Here is a 20,053-nt window from a genome sequence, read left to right on the forward strand (position 1 = left end):
GAGAGCACACATAAGAATTTATGCTACAGCAGAAACAGTGAATTGAACTCATATAAACTGATTGTGCTCACAAAAACCATAAACAACATATAGAGGAGAAAAGGTATTAGAAAGGAAAAGGAAACAAAGGAGGGAAAAGTAAGCTTTAAAAACACCATTGTAAAATAATTCTATATTAAAAAAAAGGCAAAAAAGTTTTGTGCATGGCCATGCATCACACAGCCGTAGGATGGGAGATGAGGGTCTACGGTGCACCCCCTCACCCTCCATTTGACAGATGTGTGCATGGTCGTGCACCATGCACAACCGTGCATAAAAACTCTCCCCTTGCAAAAAAAAAAAAGAAGATAAACTCCTGATCCTGGCAACAAATTCACAATTAAAAATCTCGGTCGAAACCACCGAGATTTCACGAATTATTTCGGTTTCATCGAAGGTCGAAACAAAAATTGGGTGTTACAGTAGGAAAGCAGAGTTTCAACCGAAATTTCGGCATTTCACCAAAAATTTCGGTTTCCACTCGGTTTCGGTACAAAGTTTCGATCCACTTTGCGACTTTCGAGTGGTTTCACCTTTTAGAGGGAAAACTTTAAAAAAACAAAACCAGATTTGGTATTTTGGCCAAAATCACCTACATTCTTTGTTGGACAAAGTGTTGGGGACTACCACAACCCATCTACAACAACGATATGCCATGTATTCCTTTTTCCCCAAAGGTATTGAGCCTCCCTGGAACTTTTTGTGGTACTAACATAGAGTTGGAGGAACGGTTTTGTAGAGGTGTATTAACATTGGATGTACACTTGTACCTTACTATTTGTAACACTTAAAAACTTGTACTAGTAACACTTTGAGATTGTGTAATATTAAATGGTTTTCTTCATTCCTAACACATATTTTAGTAGTTTTCATTAAATTTTGTGTGTTCTAAACATCTAATACCAAATTATGTGCAGAATAGGCTATATTTGAAAAAGTACACAGCAAGGTATGGCATACATTATCGACCTAGGGTACGAAGCCAAACTACATTTGAGCATGTTTTTCATAAAACGTTTAGAAATGCCTAATTAGGATTTTCCTGAAGTTTTTACCCAAATAAGGTCATTTGACCACCAAAATGGCCAGTCAAAAGTCAAAACATTTAGAATGTCGGTCGAATTTCAGTCGATACCCATAATATTTCAGTTCCGACCAGGGTCCAAACCGAACTCTTGAACCTTGCAAACTCACAACCAACTCATTTCTTCTATTGAGTTAATCTTGAGTAAGGAGGCAAGTTGAACCCATATCAGTATAAATGCTAACTAAAACGGGCACAAATAAAATAAGCATATGCCTGTGAGTTTGTGGGTATATTCAAACCTTCGCTTTCCAATAGTTATAAACAGATTGAAAAACTGTACTTCGTATGGATTGGGATTGCAAAGCCTGCATAATAAGGCAACAGAAAACAATTAAACAAATGCAAACTACATGACAAAAGGCAAGAACAATAAAATTGCACAAATAAATAATAATGTCGAATCCTTCAAAGGGTCTCCCATTATTTTGTCTTATTTCCCAACATTTATTCCTAAAAGGTGCCTCAACAACCATGGTCAATGCTATGATAAGTTCTTCTTTTATCAGCAACAAGTAAATTTGTATTCATTCAAGTAAGAAAGATGTATAAATTTAAAAAGAAAATAAAAAACAAAAAAAGCAACAATCATACATATCCCTAAAAACACTCAAAGAAAGGAAATTTCAAAGAAAAAACTTTTCTAAAAACACCTCTGAACTCTTTACTTGCCATAGCCCACCAAATAGGTAAAAACTAACATCAGCACAAATTCTGGGGAAGGTTCTCATGTGATCTACAAACGCCCCTCTATTCCTCTCCTTCCACACCCCCAAAGAATGAAAAACCACACCTCTCAAATCCCTAGGCCATATTCACTCTCACCAAAACTTATACCCACAAAAAATTGCAATAAAAATAAATGGGAGGCATATTACTCAGCCTTTTAACACAAGCAACATCTATTTCCCAACTTCTATCCCTAGGGCCTAATTGAAAAGCCACCATCCAAGCAAAAGTTGTAGTTCTAAGAGGGTGTGGGCGCCTACACAGGAACAGCTCCTGTACATGACCTAATTGTGACATGTGGGAGGATGACGTTGTAATAACGACCGTTGGAAAGATAGGGCATCTTTCATCTTTCCTTGTGTTTTCAGCAATCTTTTCTTTTCAACGATTTTTTTACTCTTTATATGGAATTTCAAAGACTTATTTTTCCAAGTTGACTACTTTGTCATGCCTAAAATGTAACACATGAAGAGGAGACCTGATGTAGATTGAAATACGAATAAAAAAAGACCAAAACACTGTTCAAGATACTGTTCACATGAACAGTTTCACAGCCCATATTTGCCTTGTGTGGGAATGCTTTTCTTAGAAGATCTCATGGGTCCATTGGAGATATCAAGTGGAGAAAAACCCTATCCTAATGCTGCCATAGTTTAGTTTCTATTTTTCAGTCTTAGAAAGTATATTTATTTCATTGCAATAGAATCTTAGATAGTTTCTAGTTTCAGTTTGTTACTATTTTTGTTTTGTTCTCTATAATAGAAGTTTCTATTTTGATGTATCAGAACTAGATTTTATAGGAAGTTTCTATTTTGGTTGTAAGCTATTTGGTAGCAAACACTTTCTATTCTGTAATCCATACTTCTATTCTAAATAAAGGGAAGTGGGCAACCTAGCCCAACGAATTGAAGAAAAGAATTTAAGCTTTATGGTTGGCTGTGACATTCAGTTTGCTGAGAGAGCTCCATGGTGAGAGACCCTTCTATCTTCTTTCCTCCATTCCCCTTTATCCCCCTTTTCTGTTTTACGTTCTGGATTCAAATAAGGCCAACCGAGGCCTGTTCTGAGGCAATCGATTGATCACTGAAGCCCTCCAAGTGCTGGTAACAGTTGCTGGTTCACAGAAGCATGAACTCCATTCCTGCGGACTCCAGATCCGGGAGATATCTCCAAGCCACTGCTGCTGCTTCTGTATCTCTGCAACCAACCACAGAAACTGAGAGATATTTCCACAGAAACCCTTTAATGTGGCCTGCAATCGACCCAAACTTGGAGCAATTCCACTGGTTCAATCTAAGGATATACACTAAGCTTCTAATTTTGAACTTAGTTTCTATTTTTGTTATCCTGTCATATCTCAGTCTACAGCCATCAATTGAAGCTCATTTTTGGAAAACTGATTTACCCTATTTTTCCTTCCAATCAATGGTAATATCTTCTTAAACTCTTCGCTGGTGGTTTGATATTTTATTTCTGGAGTTTTGTCCATAGTTTTAAGCCTGTGGTAGGACTGTTTGGGTTGCTGTCACATGTGTCTTTTGGAAGGTTTATTCCATATGCATATTGGATGTTATGGGAGGGTTTACAGGACTGTTATGATCTTGTGTATTTACAATTTGGATTGCATTTCAATACTGTTACAAGTCTGAACCAGTATCTGTACTTGAGTTGTGCCTTTGATCCTAACTGTGGTTAGAGAGTTCCTATCTAGCCTTGCATTAAGACGCTAGGGCCCACTTTTCCACAAAATCTGGACCTTTCGTAATCTACAACATGGCAGATATTAAAACCATAGGAAAAACCCATCCCTTGTAGGCTATACAAGAGACAAAAATATGTATCTAATATAAACGGATTGATAGTACTACATTGAAGTGTGTACCAGCTTTTGGTGGTCAGGATTGCCCTTTCCTATATATAATATTCACTCAACAAGTCACTTTATTAAGCCTTAAAAATTATTTTTCATCTTAGAAATTCATAATAATTTTGGAAATGACAAAATACTGTACCAATCAACTCCTTGTATATAGAACACTGTCCAGAGTTATGATGGGTCAATATTTACCAAAACTTCATTGATTGTAGCAGAATATTTGCTCTGCCACAACAGGCTTACGGGTTGGATGCACCGAAAAAACAAAATTATGCATAAATTAATTTAGTTAGTCAACCTAACCAAACGTAAAGGTATTGTTGTTCCCACGTATTGCTTTATTAATAATTACACAAAATTGAATTGATTGTGGAGAGATATTGGAAGTCAGATTGGGCCCTGGTTTGATAGTCAAGAAAACTGTGTTAGGAACTTAGGATTGAAGACGATCCTGAACAACATAATCATATTCAAATACCAAATACCATGTAAACAACCATGTTCTCAGAAAAAAATAATTAGTAGATATGCCATGCCCCATATATAATTTCCATAAAAAAATATGCCAATATGCCATTTACAAAGAAAGACGGGAAGTACCAAATTGTCAGTGGAGTGATGTTACAGTACTTGAAGGTCATCTTAAACAAGTGATAACAACAAAAAGAATGAAGAACAAGAATCAGGGTGCACTTTTACACATTCAAAGAGGGAGAAATCAAATATGGTAGAGTTGAAAGAGGTATGTCCCATCTAACATCCCCCTTCCTCTTGTCGTCTTCCCACTCTACCACTGCTTCTGCCACCGTCTTTATCTTCCTTGCAACAACCCCAATCCAAGGACCAGGTGGGGCCCATGACACCAGAGTCCGGTTGGGACCGCACAGGAAAATATTCGGTCAAGCGTTCAATATAATCAAAGTGCTTAAAATTAAAGACATAATAGTAAGCGGAAGATAACGATTTAAAACTTAATACATGGTACTGATGCTCTAACGTCTACAATCCATACTCTCCAAGGAGAGGAACAGAACTTTAAAAATATTTACAGTCATCCGGGTTCAAGATTTTCCTTCAACATAAATATCCTTACGATAGAAGAATTCTATCATTTTCAAAGTATAGACTCCAAAATGATCCTCAGATCATCAGTCTTCATCTTGCTCGACAATAGCAATGCCCTTGCCCTTATTCATGCCTGTCTTATCTGTCAAAAGATTCATTCGAGGGACGCTGGTGGTGGGGCCACAGCGGGGACACTATGCCTGTAAGGGGGGAAGAATGTAACACCCCAAGAATACGGCCTAGTACCGGCCTACCTTGGAGATCGTTGAGGTGTCCCTACCAAGACACGGCTGAGTACCAAGGGGTTTGGGAGATCGGTGAGGGGGGGCAAACTTAGTCCCACATCGGCTAGGGAGGGAGATCCTGAGCAATTGATAAAGAGTAGCCTCCTCTACTTGGTATGACACGTTTTAAAGCCTTGAGACCCATTGGGCCAAAGAGGACAATATCATGCCAATAGAGGGGCTGGGTCGTTACATTCCTCCTCTTCTCTTCCTCTGCCAATTGTAAGCAATGAAGAACAAGAGTTTAGGTGCGCTTTTACACAAATTAATTCTACCAGTGTTTGCTTCCGGTCCCAAGCACATAAAAAGGAGGAGGGTTGCTGTATAAGGTCGGCGACCAGCACCTAAAAAAAACCCAAGCCAAACCCTTTTACATGGATTCCACAACCATATATTATAAACGTTATGTTAGGGCATTCCCCGACGAAATAGGCGATGAGCTACGCTATGACCCGGATGTAGTGAAAAATGAGCAAGGGTTAGCTAGGGCGTCCCTCCTAAGCGAAGTGTCGCATCGACACCCGGATATGGTGATAAGTAGGCAACGGTTACCGCACCATGGACGACTGCAGGTAAAGAAGCTAGTCCAAAAGCGTAGGATTAGATTAGCATCTTGGAACATCGGATCTTTAACAGGAAAGAGTCTAGAATTGATAGATGTTATGACGAGAACAAGGATTAATATAGCTTGTATTTAAGAGACTAGATGGAAGGGTAAAAAACTTAAGGAGTTTGATGACTTTAAACTTTGGTATACGCGAGATAAAAATAATAGAAGTGGAGTAAGCATAGTAGTCGATAAAGATTTAAAGAATGATATGGTGGATGTTAAAACATTTGGAGATAGGATTCTATCCATCAAGCTTGTGTTGGAGAAAGAGGTTGTCAATATAATTAGCGCTTACGCACCTCAAGTAGGATTGGATGAAAGTAGCAAGGTTGGGAAAGATCGAGGGCTATGAAGGTGTATATGGAGGATATGGTTTCCGAGAGAGGAACGAGGAGATGATCTAATTTTAGATTTGTTATGGCTTATGATTTATGCATGGTAAATACTTACTTTGAAAAGAAAGAGGAGCATTTAGTTACCTACAAAAGTGGTCAACAATCAACATAGTAGCCAAATAGATTTCTTCCTAACTAGAAGGTCCAATAGATTGTTATGTAAGGACTGTAAGGTTATACCAGATGAGAGCCTAACTACACAACATACATTAGTACTCATGGATATCTGCCTCACTACACAGAACCGTAACAAAGGGTGAGCTTATTTGCAGTAGGATAAGGTGGTGGAGCTTAAAAGGAGATACTTTGAATCATTTGCTAATGAAGTGGTCAAACAAGGAAAATGGAACTTTGAGGGAGATGCTAATACAATATGGAATGAGATGACTACTTGTATTAAGAAGTTTGCTAAAGATATCCTAGGCGAATCAAAAGCAAAACGTCATTTGTCTAGAGAGACTTCGTGGTGGGATGACGAAGTTCAAATGGCCATTAAGACTAAGCAAGCTAGTTGTAAGACATGGCAAAGGACTAAAGATGTTGAGGAATACAAAGGTATAAATTGAAAAGCAAGGGCGCAGAAACATTAAGATCACTACAACAATCTGAGAAAAAGGAATGGGGAAAACCATTTATAAGACAGCTAAAATGAGGGAGAGGAAGAGTAGATATCTCGAACATGTTAGATTAAAAGTGAAGATGGTACAGTACTAAGTAAGGGACTAGGATATTAAGAATAAATGGGAAGGTTATTTCTGCAGCCTACTAAATGAACACAATTCGACACCACGTGTCGTAGATATGTACGAAGAATAAGGGTGTCTGACGGGAAAGAAGCTTTAAGGAGGATGAGAGTAAGCAAGGCACAAGGCCCAGATGAGATCCCAACAGAAGTGTGGAAGAGCTTAGGAATCTGTGGTTTATTTTAGCTAACCAAGCTGTTTAATAAGAGATTATGAGCACAAGGAAAATGCCAGAAGAATGGAGGAAAAGCATTTTGGTTACATCAAGGATCAGCTTTAAGCCCTTATTTGTTTGCGCTTATTATGGACGATTTAACCAAAGACATTCAAGATGAGGTTCCTTGGTGTATGCTTTTCGCTGATGATATTGTTTTGGTGGATGAGACAAAAGCAGGGATTAACGCCAAGTTAGAGTTATGGAAATCAACCTTGGAATCAAAAAGTTTTAACATAAGCAAAACGAACACGGAGTATATGGTGTGCAACTTTGGTTACACTAGGACGGATAATGATGTGGTGAAAATTGATAAGAGGGAGATTCCGCAAAGCGATTATTTTAGGTATCTTGGATCAATCATAAATAAAGAAGGTGATATAGAGGATGAAGTGGGGAGGTGCGTCCGGAGTGTTGTGTAATTGGCACATTCCTTTAAAACTTAAAAGGAAAATTTTATAGCACAGTCATACGACCAGCTATGATGTATGGTGCATTGTGTTGGGCGGCTAAAAAGTATCATATAGATTAACTAAGTATGGCGGAGAAGAAGATGTTGAGATGGAGGAGTGGCAAAACTATGAAGGATAAAGGAAGGGATGAACATATTAGAGCTGTTTTTGGGAGTAGCTCCAATACATGATAAGCTACAAGAAAGACCCTTGAGGTGGCATGGCCATGTTCAACGGAGGCATTTGGATGTTGTAGTATGGAGAAGTGATTTGATTTAGATTAAAGAAACTAAAAGAGCCAGGGCAGACCTAAAATGACCTTAGGAATAGTGAGGAAAGACATTCATAGCTTAGGCCTTGTACCAAGTATGGCCTCAAATAGTGCTCATTGGAGGGCAAGGATCCATGTAGCCGACCCCATTTAGTTGAGATAAGGCTAAGCTGTTGTTAAAAACAGAGGCTGCTGCCGCAAAATTCTGTGGCAAGCATCGAATGTTGCTGCTGCTGTGATTTGCTTCTTATTCTTGTGTGCCTGCTGCTGCAAACCCCCCCCCCCTCTTCCCTGGGTTGGCAGTGGCCACTGCTACAACCTCCTCCTCCATCTTCCCTGGACTTGGGACCATAGACGACATGGCAACCAGTCGCCTTGCCCAATCATTTCCACCTTGGTGCTTAGGCGATCCCTTGACAACTATGCTCAAGGGAAGCCAAACCCACAAGTACTTACATAAGGGGGCTAGAAGCACGGATATAAATTTCCCTTATTTAAGATTATGCTTAAATATGAGGCTACAGGAGACAGCCAACAGTATTTGGACGTTAATGGGAATCTTTTCTACAAGAAATATAAGGCCAAATAATAGAACAAGAGAGCTCTCTCGGAAAAATATATGAAGGTCAACCCTATACACTAACTAAGTGGACAGTGAAGATGCCTAAATCACCTTTCCCATTGAAAAGCTACTATAATGGCCAAACATATAGCACCACCATACACAATAATTCAATACTCTAAAATTCAAATTGATGTCCCTGTATCAATTCCTGCATAATGAAAAGAAAACAGGGACTAAATGAAGATTTGCAGCTACTATAGAATATATATGTGTATATATATATATATATATATTGGTCCAACCACACTAATATTTCTTTTGAAATCCGACCTCTTACCACGTTATTACCCAAGTCACCTGATTATGACTCAACAATACTAGTCAACTCTGCAAGGACAAACTTCTTCTACTTTAACTCTACAAGGACAAGCTTCATTTACTTTAACTTTACAAGTACATCTCCTGACATCTAGGCAATTTCTTTCGCCAATCACAGTCATAATCCAACAAATCAGATGTACTAAAAATATAACTAATCTAACTCATATATCCTCAAGTACTTCTACTTCTACATATGCACTAGAACTGATTTGCTTCTCAACTTTGCACAGTGCAATCTCCCTTCAGAATTCACCTTATTCAGCTTATCGTAACCATAAGCCCCTTCTCAAAATTGCCCTTGCCCTTAGAGTATTGCAACCACCAACTGAACAGCTATATTTTGGAACATAGGCACAAGTACGTGCGCCATTTAAATAGAAAAACATAGCCTTTTTTTCTATCATGTCCCACTTTGGTTACCAATTATGATCTATGCACGTCAACAGGAGAATAGTTAAAAGTCACTGGGAACAGTCGAGAGTTGAATAGTAAATGCACACTACAATTGCCCATACCAAAGAAGAATGACCAAAGGATGATTTGACCAAGATGTGCAATTGTGTCAAAATAATCTTGAATATCGGGTCCTAGCTATGAAGGTGTTTCATCCTTCCATGTAGATTCAAACTCCATTCCTCTCTTCTTTTCTCTTTTACTTTACCTTGTTGACAACTTTCATTGTTCAAATCTATTACTACACTATCAAATAAGGACTGAAAATTTAGAAGGCTAAAACAAGTCACGCTTTAAGATTGTACCAGTAGTACAAAGCAAAAGAAGAAAAGTTGGAAATAATGCAATGATTCCATAAGATTCATCTAATGCGAGACAACCTCACACAAAAATCAGAGCAGAAGAGGTGGTGGACTACAATACTCAATTCTAATCCAACTTCAATTAGAAACAGCTTCACACAAGGCTAGTCTGATTAGTCTTCCCTTGAAACAGTTAGCAACTCGCAGTGAAAACTTTATTCTCAACTTACATTGTAGACAATAGTTCACCTCAATGGCAAGCATTTCAGCATCCAGCTGTACAATAAAAGGGATGGATGCACTGGGACTGGGTGGCTGAAAACAAATAACACAACTGGAGATTGGAATATAGTTCACATTATGAGATCAAAATTCACCTCGAATGCAGCTTCTAAATGTAGAACAACAGGGATGGGTGAACCAAGAGTAGGTGTTATTATTCCTGCTCTTTCCCGGGCTTTATGATCCAATACCTCCAATTTAAAAAGAAGACTTTCAAACCTGCACTAACAGGGATTAAAGCACAATTAACAAAAGAGATTACATCTCAGGCAAAAGAGAAAGTATTTCATAATTTCTTTTATGAGGCAATTCAATAATTGGAGGGGGGGTAGTTTGATTGTTGAGAAGGATTTGATATATAGTGGTGGAGGCTGATTTGGCTACTATCATTTCTTGGGTGGCATATAATGAAGAGGGACCTTGGAGATCAGCTCACATTCTTAGGAACATATAAACAATTGCATCGCAGATGAATACTCATTCAGCTGGAAGCCTAGGACTGCAGATGATGTGGCAGACCTTTTGGCCAGGAAGGTGGTTCCATGGATCAGATATAGATCCGGGAATGCTCCTCCCCCACTGAATGATTATGCATTTCGTTTTAATTTATTGTTTCTCTAGGGCCTCTCTTGTACTCAAGTTGATAGTAATACAAGACCATAAACACACATTTCTTTCCCTTAAGAAATTAAGAAATATTCAAGATTATATTATTAATCAACCAAAGATTCTGCACACATCATCAAGACATCAACTAGCAAAGAATTCTTGCATTTCTTTCCCTTAAGAAATTAAGAAATATTCAAGATTATATAATTAATCAACCAAAGATTCTGCACACATCGTCAACTAGCAAGGAATCCTTGCATTTGTTTCCCTTAAATAAAGAAATATTCAAGATTATATTATTAATCAACCAAAGATTCAGCACACATCGTCAACTAGCAAGGAATCTAAGACAATGCCTAGTCAAAAGCCTCTCATGAAAGAGGCTCTGCCGAACAAACTACCTTGTCTGGAAACGAGGCTTTGAAAACCGCTGCTGATTTTCCACCTACTGAAGGGAGAGGTACCCAGTAGTCTGCAGTTAGGATTTTGTTGTTATGTTTTTTTTTTTCTCTGGGTTAGGCCATGTTCAACGGAGGCCTTCGGATGCCCCGGTTCGGAAGAGTGACTCGATTCTGATTGAAGATTCTAAAAAAGCTAGTGGCAGGCCTAAAATGACCCTAGAAGTGAGGAAAGACATGCTTAGTTTAGGTCTTGCTCCAAGTATGACGTCGAAGAGAGCTGTTTGGAGGGAAAGGATTCGCGTCGCTAAACCCAGTTACGGTGTATAAGACTGATTTGTTGTTGTTGTTGTTGTTGCTGCGTACCTTTTCTTTATTTTGTCTTTGCTAGGATCCATGTAGCCAACCCCATTTAGTTAGGATAAGGTTGAGTAGTTGTTGCTGTTTGTTTGTTTGTTTCTTTTATTAGTTAGGTGCAAGTATTACAGCCTAATTTCTTATATGATTAATTGAATTAGTGGGGTGTGATGCTAATCAGCGGCAGGATAGGTACTTTAAAAAAGTACCAACAAAGGCGAAAGGCAAGCTCAACTCACTGATTCACCAACTCAGTGAGTTAACAACCAAAACAGCAATTCAGAGAGTTGACACAGTTGAAGTGTTCTAGTACAACAAAACAACCAGGACGTGGGGTACCATTTATAAATTCCAAGTCAGTTTTATTAGTATTCCAAGTTGCTTTAGGACCTACAGACTAACTGGGGAAGATTTGACCACATTCAACAGATTCAGGTAAACAACTTTTTCCCATTTTTTACAAAAAATGTGATAAATACCTGTTGGTTGGTTATGAATTTTTTAGATGTCACACACCAGAGGTCGACCTACAACCTCATGGTGTCGAAATTTTTGTTCTGTTTATATATACTTTTTTATTTTTCTAATTTAAAAAATATATATTTTTCTACAACAAAAATGTTAAAAAAAAATTACAGTTAAAATAAACTGGATGATGCTCAATTATATCTATCTTAATCACCATTGGCTGATCCACAGCCTATCTGAGTTGGAAATTATTTTCTGCCGGTAAATTATAATGTTTTATTTTCAAAATTATGGAAAATATTTAACAAGTTCTAAATATTATGTTTTAGTTTGAAAAATAAAGGAAAATTATGAGAGTAATTTTAGCGTCTTTTTGAAGCACATATAAGGCTTATAGTGTTGTACCATACTCAGTTTTTCTGAGAATTTTAAGGATAAGGGGAAAATAATATATATCCACATAGTTGTTTCAGTAGTCTCAGTTTGATGTTCCTCAGTTAATAATGTCTTCTTTTCTTTATGCAACAGTAAGGAGCTGAGATGATGGCTTACAGGGGAGATGACGGGGGAGGCTATAGGGGAAGAGGGAGGGGAGACATAGCATGACAGCATAGAGTGCTGATTGATGGTGACAAAAGAAAAACAGAACGTAACTACTATCACAAGAAGATTATGGGAGGTGGGGCCACAAGACTGAAACAACATTTGGCTGGAACGACAAAGATGTGGCTCATGCCCCATGGTACCTGTGGAGATTGATAGGGCCATACGGCCTGGGAGGAGGGAATCAGAGGAAGGTAGAAAAGGAGAAGGCAAGGATAGTATTTGAGGAGGCGGTTCATGCGACCCAGCCAGGAGCAGGGATGGTAGTGATAATGACAGTGATGATCTTGTGTATGTGTATGTGTATGTGCATGATGATGTGCAGACAGAGGTAGAGGCAGAGGATAAATATTTTCGATGGGCACAGGCGAAGAGCAGAGCCATTTTTCATGAGAAGCTGAATAGAAACAGAGCCTCTATAGGACAAGCTGGTCCATCTAGAGTAGGTGGTAGTGGTAGTCAATCAGCACAGCCACAGGGTCCACTTTACTTGCCTATTCTGTCTTCTTAAAACAATCTGTAGAATAGGCAATATTACATAAGGTATACAATCATGTTTGACATTTACTGCCAACCAAGGGTGCAAATCCAACACTAACATGTTGTGTGACTATTTTTGCAATATGAAGGTTTACATAGGTTTATTTAGCCCTAAACAAGGTTTGCATGAAGTATCATAGTACCATGGCCGTTTGCCCATCACAACAACCAATTGAAACATCACAAATAAAAAATACATCATTTGGCGGAAATTTCAGCCATTTCGGTCTGATCGAAACGGCGAGACGAGTTCTCGAACCTTGGCCACTAACCCTTTGGTCTCCTCTCAATCCTCATAGTCTAAATTTGACTTAAACTTCCCTAGGATTCTTCTAAAACCACTTCAATTCTCACTACCAAGGCATCCGCCATTTATAGTCCCCTTTGCCGCCTTCTACAGTACTTCGAATCATTTCTTTGCTTTTGATTTCAAAATTTAAATGGCAAACCCCAGAAATCATGTAACGGGCCCATCTATTTCAAAACCCGCTTGGGAACCACTTAACCCCTCTAGGATTCATCCCAGGCTCCATTCCCCACATTCTTTGAGGCTCTTTTGAGTCAAATTCATTTCCAGCATTCACTTGCGTCAATAAGGCAAATTGGAATATTAATTTATCAAACATTTTCTTTCAAAATGTTAAATCCCTTTATCCTTTTTGTTTTTGGGAATAATAAACTCATTACCAAAAAGGGAGGGCAATAAAGGGCCCTAAAGAGGGGAAGAAGAAAAAATAATACAGAACGAACCATGATTCAAGAATCTGAGATATCTCGGTTTCCCAAGAAACAGAGACGAAACTACGTACAAGTCAGACTGGTTTCGACCATATTTCACACATTTCGGTAGTTTCGCCTGAAAAATACCAAATTTCGACCAATTTTACCAGCTTTGACCACCCTAGTTTCGGCCAATTCCAACAACTTTCGACCAGTTTCGACAGCAGATGATATGTCTAATTTGCCTAGAAAGTACCAGGTTTCGACCTGGTTTCAATCGAAACTTGGGAAATCTCAGTTTCCTAACTAGTCGAAACCGACCTTGGCACCGAGATTTGGAACCTTGGAACAAACCAAATACAAGCAAAGCGGAACCCTACTCAAAGGGCTGCAGAATGGAGGAAGGCCCCAAGTGATGCAGGTTCATCATAGAAATTGGCTTATTTCTTTAATAATAGGCCTAGGGTTGGGTTATATACCTATTGGGCCTTTGTTCCCAAGGGTTTTCTATGTATTAGGCCACTTTAATGAGCCTAAACTAGGGGTAAATAGGTTGCATACGGGATTAGCCCAATACTTAGTTTATTATTTTTTTTAATTGAACCGGTTCAAATTGGTTGCATCCAATTGGTTCAATTTAAGTAATCATGTGACATGGTAAAGTGGTCATGTGACAACTTAAGTGGTCATGTGATGTAAGTTGGGCTGAATTAGGACTCTATAAGTCCAGCCATGTTTTGAGTCTATTTCTTTTTGTATTCTAGTTTCTTAGTCAGTTTAAGTTACCTAATAGGTTAGGGATAGGGTTAGGCCATTTCTTTTTAATGTCTAAGTCTATTTTTGAGTCTTCTATATATGTTTGTAAGGAAGGCCAGCATTGAATACGAATTTGATTAATAAAAATTAGCTTTATGCTTGCTGCCATTGCTACTGCTCTTTGTGAGTGTATATCCTTGTGGATCTCAAGGTGGATAGGATGGGTGGACTCTTGCGATTCCATGCGTCTGTCTAGTACCGGGAGGTTCTTCTTCTTCTTCAATCAAGCTTCTTCAAGCTGCTGCTGCCTTTGAAGGAGATCAAACCAGTAAGTAAGTTTAGTTTCCTGCATATATCCTTCCCCTTCATCCATCAAACCCTAACCTCAATTAAACTTGCAAATCCTACCTTAACTAGAGCTCCCTCATAACTTCAGATCTGTCCATCAGTTTCAAACCAAACTTCCAGCATACAACCCCCACACTTCTCCCTACACTCGATCCTAAACCCAGCTCATAACTCCCACTCTATCCCCTCCATTCGCCATTCCATTGAAACCCAAAACCTGCAGCTCAATTCTGTCCAGAATTGCAGAATTTTAAAACCTTCCCAAATCCAATTATTTTTATGCCACAATAACCCCGTAGACCTGCATATTAAAGCCATATAAGACCCATTCCCAAATTCCCATCATAAACCCTAGAATTAACCAACATCCTAATGATGTCCATTCGAACCAACAACTCCTTGCGATTGATCATGTTGTCTGGCTCCTAGTAGGTCTCCTACCTATCTAGGACTACATTAATTGGTATTAGGGCTATGGCGGAGGGAAGCTCCAACCAAGCCTCGAAAGACCCACCCCCCTTCGTTTTCAAGACCCAAGTTCATCTACCCAATGGGAGCATGGCCATATTAATTGTTGATGAGAGGAGACATAACAACATTATTTCACAATCCATGGTGGATATGTTGTCCCAGTCAGGAGAGAATTGCATAATGCATACAGGTCAAGTCTTTGTTGAATTTGAGTGTTCTTCATACTCTGACAGTGCTTGGTGTAAGCCGATACCATCTCCAAAGAGCGTTATTGCAGTAGGTTGAAATTGGTTGGACGAGCGACACGGTTGGATCGAACCTGAAAACAACTCGTGTGTCGTACTTGATCGACACCGTCTATACCATTTGTTTACCCTGAAAGGGTTACAACCAAAGGTGACCACATCGACTGTACAGCCACAGAGACTGGCAAACATGTCAACTCAAACGCAAGTGGCATCGACCGTGTTTAAAGTTTCACCAATGGCGGATATACCAACAGAAGATTCTACTAAGACAGTTTGTGTTGAAGAGATTCAAGAACCGATGGCTAAAGAAATTCAAGTAAACCAAGCTGCACCAGTTGTTGAGATCATAATTGAGAAGCTCGACCATCAAATTGATGTGGAGGTCCAAAACACAATTGTAGAAGATTCTACTGAAGAGGTATACATTGAAGAGAACAAAGTAGACAAAGCCCAAACAGTAGAAGCTGAAAAGTTGATTAAGAGCATTCCAAAGAAAAATAATGACCTTCCAGATGTTGTTCTTGAAGAGGTAGAGCTTGTGTCTCATGCATTAAAAGAGAAGGTTGCTAACACTGAAGGCTCTATGGACGAGACATTGACAGTTGCTGCTGATTCAAAGAAAGAACACATAGAGTTTGTTATGCCACCATGGTCCTTCGAAGAGTAAGCTCCACTCATTGAAGACTTTATCCTCAATGTTCCTGCCTCATCAGAATTTTGTTTGGGGATGGTCAAAACTGCTGATAACATGTTGATTGCCACCCATCACTGCAAAATTCGAGGACGAATTTTTTCAAGTTGGGGAGAGTTGATGCAGGTTCATCATAGAAATTGGCTTATTTCTTTAGAAATAGGCCTAGGGTTGGGTTATATACATGTTGGTTGTTCCCAAGGGTTTTCTATGTATTAGGACACTTTGAGCCTAAACTAGGGGTACATAAGTTGCATACGGGATTAGCCCAATACTTAGTTTATTTTTATGTTTTTCTAATTGAACCGGTTCAAATTGGTTGCATCCAATTGATTCGATTTAAGTGATCATGTGATGTAAGTTGGGCTAGATTAGGACTCTATAAGTTCAACCATGTTTTGAGTCTATTTCCTTTAGTATTCTAGTTCCTAGTCAGTTTAAGTTACTTAATAGGTTAGGGATAGGGTTAGGCCATTCCTTTTTAGTGTCTAAGTCTATTTTTGAGTCTTCTATATAAGTTTGAAAGGGAGGCCACCATTGAATACGAATTTCATTAATAAAATTAGCTTTATGCTTGCTACCATTGCTGCTACTCTTTGTGAGTGTATATCCCTGTGGATCTCAAGGTGGATAGGGTGGGTGAATTCCTGCGACTCCTTGCGTCTGTCCAGTACCGGGAGCTTCTTCTTTTTCTTCAATCAAGCTTCTTCAAGCTGCTGTTGCTGCCTCTGAAGGAGATCAAACCAGTAAGTAATTTTAGTTTCCTGCATATATCCTTCCCCTCCATCCATCAAACTCTAACCTCCATTAAACCTACAACTCCTACCTTAACTAGGACTCCCTCATAACTTCAAATCTGTCCATCAGTTTCAAACCAAACTTCCAGCATACAACCCCCACACTTCTCCCTACACTCGATCCTAAACCCAGCTCATAACTCCCACTCTATCCCCTCCCTTCCTCCACTCCATTAAAACCCAAAACCTGTAACTCAATTCTGTCCAGAATTGCAGAATTTTAAAACCTTCCCAAATCCAATTAATTTTATCCCATAATAACCCCCTAGACCTGCATATTAAAGCCATATAAGACCCATTCCCAAATTCCTGTCGTAAACCCTAGAATTAACCTAAGTCCTAGTGCTTTCCATTCGAAACAGCAACCCCTTTTGCGATTGATCCTGTTGTCTGGCTCCTAGTAGGTCTCCTACCCATCTAGGACTACATTACCAAGATACAACAATATGTCTATTCCTTGGGGAGTAAACACAATGAGAGGACGCAAACGAAAGATTGCTTCTGATATCAAAGTCAATGGAGCCCTAAGATTGATAGAATGACTGGAAGACCATTTTCTGAGATTACGCTTCACCCAAATGTGACTGATGGTGGCACAAAAGGCAAGCTTACCCACTACATCACAGACAGACATAACGCCAAAGGACATATCCAAGGAATGAAAGAAGAGGTCGTCCACATCTTCTAAAGCATTCTAGCAGAGACAACATGATGAAGAGACGGGAATCTGACAATGAATCAAAAAGGACTGCTTTAGGAGGCAATTCGAGAGGGCTCACCAGACAGTGAAGGTATGACAAGGAATGCAGTACTTGAATGGTTGAACCAAACTAACTTGTGCCAAGGGGACAATGTGCTACAGACTTTCATGAAGTCCCAAGCCGACTTGGATCCAAAAACCCATTAGAAAGCAAACCAAACCACAATATATGGAAGGCAAGGCATCCCAAACGGCTGATAATAGGGGAGAGGAAAATTACTTCATCCTTACTTGTCTAGTTGTCTTACATTTGAACATATTAACTTATCTTTCCAATATATTTCAAACCTACTTAACCAATTTGCCTTGGTCATATATACTTTATAATTGTATTGCAACATGAATTACTTACACTATTGCAGCTAACTATGCAGCACAAGGATTCTAGGCTATATCATCGACGACCAGGGAATATCCTTACAAAAAAATTTCCCCAGCGACTTTCCCTCAATATGAAAGAAACATAATTTACATTACTAGAGGACAAAAATATCAGAGATAACAAAGAAAAAGTGCAACAAAAAATATGGTTGATAAAAATCGACTTAAAATGAAGATGTTACTTTTCAGGTGAAAGAATCTTCCTTTCATTGTTGAAATCTTGAAGCCAATCCTCATCCATATTGTCCAGATCATACTCAACAAACTCTCCAAGCTCAGACCGAACTGCAAATGGTCAAAGAATAGTCTCAAAGGTAGAAATTTGTCTCAGCTAAACTTGCAGAAAGTCAGAAACAACTTCAGACTTCTAATGAATAGATGAGGAACGTTTCTGGGTAACAAACCTCCCCTGCCTCGTAAATAAGATGTTGTCTGGGTGAAGGTCCTGGAATAATCTCTTTCATATGTATCCACAACAACAAACTGAGGAGTAGGTATTTCAGGAGTGCTTTTCTTATTAGGAATTTGATGTACCTATTAGAAACAGTTAATCAGTTGAAGTGAGGCTAATGATAATTCAGCATAAAGCAACTACATTAAGTTGATCATACAACACAACATTCATATCATCATATTACCGAAATATATCAGTACTCCAACTCATAAGCTTTTCCGTATCATCAAAGCTACATATTATAGAAAATAATCAACAAGGTTTGTCAACCCTGGAAGATCAAAACCTGTTATACAATGGAATAGCCCATGGATGTTACATAGTAATGAACCAAAACATGTAGCATGAATGATCAAGGTTCATGGGGATGAATTTCATTGGACTCCCTCCGATTGGATACTCAAAAGGCTCAGTTACAATTGAAGACCACACCACAACACTCCAGGGAGATGGAGGAAACAGAAGAATCATTTTTTGCGTGGGAGCCAGGAGGGGGGAGTATGTCTTCTTGACCTTTATTGGCCCCATTTCATTGGTTTGAGTAAATGGAGTCTTAGGTGTTGATTCCCCAAACCATCCATGATACATTGACTGTACTTAATATCCCTTCTAGTAATTCCTCACCCCTCCATGGGAAGCTTTCCGGTAAATGTGACTGAAGTTGTAAAGCTAGCATGCTGAATCAACTCTGACCTTTTAATGAACAATTCAATGAGGAGATATCCAACTATTGCAGATCTGTTCAAATATCAATGACTGATCTAAACCTGAATCACTCAATGGAGTGGCTCCCAGCCTCCCCTCTCCCCCCCCCCCCAAAATAAATGAGGCTATGAACTATTTTATGCATCAGTTGACTGTGACAAGCGGATAAAAACAGACTCAAGCTAATCTAGAACTACTAGAAAATAGAAACTAGATGATGCAGGTCCAAGCATCCGCAAGAAGAAGAGGCAACCCTAAGATTAGGGCCAAGTGTTAGGAGCCTTAGTTAAATTTTAAGTTTCCATATTTAGTTTATTTTTCGGTCTATTTGTAAACTTAAATTGAACTGGTTCAGACTATGGTTCAATTTAAGTGATTTAATTCTATTGGTAGTTAGGGAATCTTTTATTTTAAGTTGTTTAAGCATTTAATTTAAGTTGTCCCACCCCTCCACGATTTATGTAGAGAGGGTGATTTATATTTGTAATAGGAATTCAGCCAAGTATTCAAATTCCTAGGCTGAATAGGATTTGAGCCTATGGCCATATTATAAGTAAATAAATCATGGGAGGCTCCCCCACAAATCAGACTTAAAAAATAAGCTTTCTGCTTGCTGCCTTGCTCGATTGAGTGTGCCTTGTGAGTAATATCAGGGTGAAGGGACTGGTGGATCTCCAGTTGACTCCTTGCGTCTTGTAGACCAGGAGGATCTGCTATTCATCTCCTTGCATCTTGTAGATTGGGAGGACCTAATTCTGATCTTCAAGCTGCTGCCATTGAAGATCTGCTAGACCAAGTAAGTGTTATAGTTAGTAGTCATCCCCTTCTTCTTCTAATCCTCTAAACGTAATCCTATCAATCCACAATATCCCCCCTCCATTAATCCCAATCAATCCATTAGACTCTAGGTCATCTTCATTCTATCCAGCCTTATTCCACCATTAGAATTCATTCAAATTTTAACCACATCCCCACAGTAACCCCTACACTCAACCTTAGCTT

General features: G+C 38.9%; 1 protein-coding gene across 1 annotated transcript in view; it reads right to left on the reverse strand.

Annotated features, from left to right (window-relative positions):
* LOC122639706 overlaps positions 1-20,053 on the reverse strand; it is a 51,288-nt gene that overhangs the window by 29,373 nt on the left and 1,862 nt on the right. The window contains exons 2-5 of the mRNA XM_043832618.1: positions 18,297-18,426; positions 18,075-18,177; positions 9,841-9,964; positions 1,366-1,431 (exon numbers count right to left, since the gene is read on the reverse strand). Of these exons, the coding sequence (XP_043688553.1) occupies positions 1,366-1,431; positions 9,841-9,964; positions 18,075-18,177; positions 18,297-18,426 (423 nt within the window). The remainder of the gene's footprint in view (positions 1-1,365; positions 1,432-9,840; positions 9,965-18,074; positions 18,178-18,296; positions 18,427-20,053) is intronic.

This window comes from Telopea speciosissima, chromosome 9 (genome assembly GCF_018873765.1).
Source record: "Telopea speciosissima isolate NSW1024214 ecotype Mountain lineage chromosome 9, Tspe_v1, whole genome shotgun sequence".
Taxonomy (NCBI): Eukaryota; Viridiplantae; Streptophyta; class Magnoliopsida; order Proteales; family Proteaceae; genus Telopea; species Telopea speciosissima.